Source organism: Coffea arabica, chromosome 7c (genome assembly GCF_036785885.1).
Source record: "Coffea arabica cultivar ET-39 chromosome 7c, Coffea Arabica ET-39 HiFi, whole genome shotgun sequence".
NCBI classification, from domain to species: Eukaryota; Viridiplantae; Streptophyta; class Magnoliopsida; order Gentianales; family Rubiaceae; genus Coffea; species Coffea arabica.
The window spans coordinates 3,255,431-3,262,635 of record NC_092322.1 but is presented as its reverse complement, the minus strand read 5'-3'; the positions used below and the strand labels follow the sequence as shown (position 1 = coordinate 3,262,635).

General features: G+C 36.4%; 1 protein-coding gene across 1 annotated transcript; it reads right to left on the bottom strand.

Annotated features, from left to right (window-relative positions):
• Positions 1–3,217: 3,217 nt before the first annotated feature.
• LOC113698916 (protein FAR1-RELATED SEQUENCE 5-like) lies at positions 3,218–5,981 on the bottom strand. Its single transcript, XM_072056850.1, has 6 exons — positions 5,876–5,981; positions 4,319–5,727; positions 4,122–4,196; positions 3,878–3,949; positions 3,426–3,494; positions 3,218–3,289 (listed from the first exon to the last, which is right to left on the bottom strand). Exons 1-6 carry the CDS (start codon positions 5,979–5,981, stop codon positions 3,218–3,220), a joined length of 1,803 nt encoding a protein of 600 aa, XP_071912951.1.
• Positions 5,982–7,205: the final 1,224 nt, after the last annotated feature.

The window sequence follows — 7,205 nt, the reverse complement described above, 5'->3', positions numbered from 1 at the left end:
GCTTATCTGCTAAACTGAAAAACTATTCAAAGTTCGTAATAACAATACGGGGGTTGATCCCGCGAATTGTAATTGGGTATGCAATTACCACCTTTAACCGAAAGCTTTTTTTTATTAGATGTTGAATATGCAAAAATGTAGAATCAAGTTACATACCTTTTGTGTGTTACCTTTTTTATACCTCATTCATTTCAGATACTTGTGCCAGTATGCACAGAGGGGTATTGGTTTGTCTACAGCTTTGATGTCTCACAGAGAGAAGTGCACCTGCTAGACCCTAATAGCGATCAAGCAAAGAGCAAAGATATTAGTGTACTGAATCGACTGGTATGTTGGACTGTCACCTAAATGCATTACAAGAGAAGAGGATGACACATTAGTGCTTCTAATCTGTTTTACATAATCTTTGGTGCTACAGAAACGTGCGACAAAGTTTGGCAAGGAAATTGACTTCTCCAGTTTCTCGAAGGCACTTGCCGATGTACCTCATCACTCACCAAATAAAGTGTAAATAGTTTCACTTCTCACACCATTATTGTTAGAGATCCAAATATTTTATTACAACACATACACTCTAACTGACTAATGAGAAGATAACATGAACAGATGTGATAGTGGTGTCTTTATTATGATATTCTTAGAGCATTGGAACGGAAGGTTGGCTGTTCGGCTTACAGAGGTATTACAATGACACAACCTTTTTTTCTAGTTTACATTTGAAATTGTGGTTTATAGTTGTTGCCTTTGCTTTCGAAAATATTTATTACGTTTAAATTGGATAAGAAAATGTTGGCAAGTATCGAGTGCTGTACACAGCTCGATTGTGTACCTCAGCGGAGAACTCTAAGTTTCCGGATAGCTTTGCAAACCTACAAGTACCAAAACGGGCGCAGTGACTCTGTTGGTATTGCCTGAACTTCAATTAGTCAGATGTGACTGTAGTTGGACAAAATTGGATGTTCTTCCATTTGTACATTGTTATGTGTCTAATGTAGCTTTTGAATTGGTGTAGACTACGTTTTGGGGTATATTGACAAGGACTATATTAACCTTATTGTAGATTAATAGAACTTTTAATTTGACAGTCATCATATGTACATAAGTGTACCTGTTGTTAAATTTCGATGATGAACACATTGCAGTATGGGGTCCATAGATGTCTCCCCATAAATTAGGGACCGAAGAATAGTTTTCGTAGTTCAATATTTGTTACAAAGAGTACATATAAAGTTACAACATAGCACATATAAAGTACGGAGTCCATACAACATCCTTCATATAAACTTGGACCCAGTATGGGGTCCATACAGGTCACGTTTGGACCCAAGAATAGTTTTCGTAGTTCAAAATTTGTTACATTGAGCACATATGAAGTTAGTGCACGTGCATTGTTATACAACATCGACCCGAACATGTCGACTAACAAACAGGTTTTATAAAATTTGTTTGCATTATTATCATAGTTATTGGGAACAAAACATATGTGGCCTTAGTTACACTGCCTTTTCTGTATCTTTAACAACAAAATCGACTAGGATTCCATGACTAATCTTTCAATGCAAACTGAGTAATTATAGATGTTATTTGTTTGTAAGTTGACCTTTTACCATGACCACTTAACCTCAAATGATGGCACGACTAATTAAGTTGAAGGATTGGTAAATGTTACAATTACATAGTAACTTTGTCCAAAATTTAAGTTCAGATTTTAGGAGACCTACCCTTTTAATGCATAGGAGTCTTTACATAATATTTGGTTCTAAATTTTACTTTTATCACGAACGCATACCCTTTTGTTTGTTGAAGCAAGCAGGACTAAACCTTATCCTCTAATCTAATTTTACAGATTTCAAGAGTAATTACTTACACAAACAAATTGAACCTGGGCACGATTACATTATTCGTAACTAGTTGACCAACAAATATTAAATACTAAAGCACATTCGTAACACTACAGTAACTCATCGTAACACTGTTCGAATGTCTTGTAATGCCGCTTTCACGGTTTGTACGTAAAGACTTGCAGCAAACTTGACTCCATGGTTGCTAGTTTATAATCTCTGGAGCTACATATTAACTGCCACCCGTGTGATACTCACCCGGTGAACCCACAACCATTACTTTATCCTCTCATACCCATATTCTCTCATACCCATTACGTTGGCCCCTGATATTTTAGGACATTGGGAGGGTCCTGCGGACTATAAAAGGGCGTGGTTGCAGTTTTATATCCCACAACAACAAAAGTTTGGTTGTAACACATTCTGTACGCTTCGTTATGAATACTTGTTGTATTATAAAACTTAGTTTTAACTGTTGGAAATTAGCCTATCCCTTGTACTATTACCTTCCCATTATTGGCCTGAAAGTTTATTTTATCATAATTCAATTTGAAAGATTCTTGTAAAACCTATCGAAGTGCCTGTAGTACATCATTACAAATGGTGCGAACCGTTCGTTCTGAAAATCTGACCCGTATGTAGTGCCAAAAGTAATTTTTTTGGTGACTAAATGGCACATAATAATTCAGCAACGCATACTTATCCAAAATAATAATAATTTGTAAAGGCCGATTGCTATATGATACATCTAACCATTCTAAGTGCCATCAACGAGCAATAAAGATGTTATTTACGGTTGTAACTGAATGCTGGACAATGGTATATATATCACAACAGTCATTTGTTATGGTATTCAATGAAAAAATACCATAAACATAGCGAAGCACGTTCAATCGTATTGAAAATTGTTACTCTAATTTTCAGTAAACTTTATAAATTCTTAATAACTTTACACAACACATTACAAAATACTTGATGACTATTAACACTGGACATTATTATAAACTTTCTATCCACTTGTCTAAATTTGAACACAGTGAAATATTGAAGGTGTCTGTACAAGCACATGAATAACTTGTAACACCTTATTAACTGCTTGTAACGTAGATATGCAGCATTCCCAATCAGGACGATATGGAGGTCCAATCACAACTGAGCTTCCAAAAACGCCGCAAATCTCATTCAAGACATGCACTAATTCATTTCCAAATTGTCTATTAAAAGAAACTCACAATAGCGAAGCGATTGAAACTGAACAATATCTTCAACAGAGAAGTACTAACACCAAAAAATGAGGTCAACTTGATGAATGGATAATTAGAACTCAATAGTTTGGTCAACCAATTAATGTGTCGTTAAAAAATTAGAGGTACACATCATTCATCAACCTGCATCTGAGGGGTGGCGACGTCAACAGTTAGTCGCAATCCCTGGGTGTTATTTCTTTCCTGAAATATGTAACGATGGCAAATCAGCTAATACACCTAATGGTACATACGGTTAATAATATACGATATCCAAGTCGCCAAATATCCAATTAACAGTACTACATAAAGATGTGATATAATGATAAATGTTTGTCACCTGTGGTGATGGTGAAAATACATTATATCCATCAATATCACAGTGTCTTGAAATTGCCGCACGCTCCTCCTATATGATATAAAATAAATATTCAACTGTTAACAAATCATTACCAGTGCCTATATTTCTCGGTTCAAAAGTTAAATTGGAGTAGACATTATAACAAGAAACGATATATCAAACCGTTAATATATCTCTGACGGAGTTATGCTTGAAAAAAATAGAAAATTTGGGGTGCATTCATTCTGTAGGGACTGTTGCAGGAGGCCCCTGATTAGCCAAACGGTGAACTTTCGGATAATACAAAACATTTTGTTATAGAAACAAGCATACGTTAACTGAATAATATACATGCTTTCAAACGTCCGGGTGTTGACCATGACAAAACGCCTAAAGGAGTTATACGATACGAATAACAAAGTTTTTATTTTTCCTACTAAATGTATGCATACCATTTCACTTTCTTCGATTTCGGGAGCAACAGCATTTGGAGGGCCATTCACTGACTGGCTCCTTGAATGCGCCTACGAGTTTTGAAGAACCAAATAATTGTATAAAACAGACAAAATAAATATATCAGGGAGGATGACAGGCGTAACAAAATTATCACATAATGTAACATCCATATAACGAATTATGCTGTTAGAAACATTTAAATAAAAGCTAAAGCTTTGATCATTTTATACTAATCGAAACTGAGTCAGTAGGTGAGCGACATCCCATAAATATGTGTTCATCAAATTCAATCGATGTCGGCTCCGATTCTGAGACCTGTATATTTGACACGACATTAATGTTATTTCATACTGAATGGTACCTAAACTTTACTTAACGGTTATATAATAAGAATTTTTTCCCATAAATATTTACCATCACAAAAATTGGATCCATACCGTAGTCTCTGTAGTTCTTGACAATTTAGATTTTCTTTTTACTCTATCAAATTTATCGACCCAACTTCGCATCACTCTACTTCTCTTCTCACAGCCTCGTTTCTTAATGCCTCTTGCGACTATTGCCTCTCCCATTTCATTTACAATTTCAATTTTATCTCGTTCCTCCACATTCAGATTTTTATGATTTTGTGAAGGTTGCTCTTCACTTTCTGAGAGGAGGAGCTCAACTCTCTTTGCCAAATCGGATATGACGGTGATTACTACTTTGCTGGTGTCCTCCGACATTGCTGCTCGAGTTGCGACCTTAATCATGGTTGGAGCGAGTTCCCGATAACGAGTTGAAATGATTACTTTTGAATCAACCACAATTTCCTGTCCTCGCCGATCAAAACAGTCCCCAGCTCGAGGTCTTTTTGTCCATCGCCTCTTAACGTATTCCGGAGGAATTGTCTTTATGCCCACGGTATCAAACACTTTCAACGCATGCCCACATAAAATTTCTTCATTCTCGTATTTTTTGCAACTACTGCGTACACTTAGATCAGTCCGATTGAATACCACTATTCTTTCAGGTCCTCCATCATACCTCATTACCGCAAACTCCACAAACATCCTTGGATCTTGTTGTCTCAATATAACCATAGATGTTGACTCACCATATTCATTTTGGAATGCAACAAATACGGTTGGTGAATACGTCTCTGCTGCATGCACAAGCATAAGTGTTTGCCTCAACCCTACCATGGGAAGCTTTTGCCTCATTTCATATTCTGCAATGAGTTCATTATGTCTCTTATCATTAACCACCAGATTGAAATGTCTAAAGAACTGCACAAGGTCGTGATCCAGTTTCAAATAATTTTTTATTGCTGCATTTAGACTTTCACTAAGTTGGGTGCTTCGCATTCCCGCGGTCCATCTTTCTTTCATCATGCACCTTGCCCATTTATCACGAATTCGATACAGCCCGGAAAGCCATTCATTATTTTCAAGATTGTGCTTCTTCACCATCGCCTCCCACAACTTGTTGAATTGTTTCACTTCTTCAATGTCATACATGCAGGCACCAAACATGTATGGAAGGTCACTATTTTCCTTGTAGTGATTGTCAAGATGTTTCATAAAATTACATCTTATGTGAAACGTACATAGATCGTGAAATGTTTCAGGCATGACAACTGAAAGAACGGCTGCCATGGCGTGATCTTGGTCGGTTAGTATGGTACTTGGACGCTTTTCGTACATTGCTTCTAGAAATGTACCAAACACCCATTTGAAAGAATCTATAGTCTCATCATACATAAGGGCAGCACCGAATATCACAAATTGCCTATGTTGGTTAAAACCCACAAACACTCCAAAAGGCCGGTATTCTTTATTTGTTTTGTAGGTTGTGTCGAATGTGACTATATCTCCAAAAAAAGTTGTAGTCAATTAATATTCCTGCATCAGCCCAAAAAATATTCGTTATCTGCTCTTCACAATCCAGCTGTACGGCATGAAAAAAAGATGGATTCTTGAGTGTTTGCTCTTGAAAATAATTCAGCATGCTACCTGCTTCTCCGTATTTCAAACTCCTTTCCCGTCGAGTACGAAGATATCGTTTTAGATCTTCCCGAGTATATCCCACATTTCCCAAGCCACCTGCCTCCTTTCCCATAAGCTCATGGCTCTGTTTCAATGAAAGCCCAGCATCCTCGCTTATTTCAGCTTGAAATCCTTAAGCCTCACTCACTTTTCTTTGTGATGGTATCATGTGCGAACATTGAGTAATGTGCAACTCATGGTTATGTTCTAAAACAAGGTCATGCACACGGTATTTCATTGTCCCTCTAAGTAACACGATAATCATTTTAGCTCCACACCCCGTTTTCGTCGGTGATCGTGTCCTCTTTGGCATTACATCACCTTCGTACTTGCGTTTTACACCTTCCTTGTAGCAACTATATCTCCTAAACATGGTCACACCATCTTTATCTTTATTTAGATAGTACACTAAATCCCATTTTAAAGGCATATTTGTTGTAAAATGTGTACGCATCCTCTTCATTGTTGAATTCCATTCCTAACTTAGGGGTCCGATCTTCTGCCAATTTACTGCAATCCATTATTCTGCTCCTGCTAATTATGCATCAAACACCCTAATTTGCAACACTTCATGAATAGTATGTACATAAATGACAACATAAATGTATATTACCATTCATAATGTGTTATAAATCACACATTACTCGTATACCAAATTCTATTATTACGCTTATCAATATGATTAATGATTCACATCACCTTACTTTTACTCTAAGACAACGGCATTATCTATGTACAAATACAACTCCATGTACACCAAGTTATACAGACTGTAATGTATTGGTCACATGATGTAAGTTTATTTTAACTGAATGTACATCCACGCTAGTGATTATATTTTAATTCTAGGTTCTTTAGCACACTGGACCTTATGTCATTCATTACTGTCAACCGCATAAGCCAACTCCGCATTTTCTATTATTTCTACATTTTGAGAGCCAAACAAGCACTTTCTACTCATTATAATATATTTCTTACATCATGTAATTTACTTACAACACAAGGTTCACCCATTTATTATTCACATATATGTCTTTTCCTCTACTTCACCTCATTCAACTCTACGCCTCCATTTTATACACACTGCATGGTCACGAGAGGGGCAAACTAATATTGCCCCATGATCATGAACCAACTACTACATGCACAATGATATATATCAATTGTAATACGGTAGCTATAACATGTAACTAATTTACAACAGGATGTACATTAATTCACTTGTTAAATGTGACTTTGTTTCTCTCATCTTTCCCTAATTCCGTTCGACAGTTTACTTGAAAGGTCTTCCAATAAC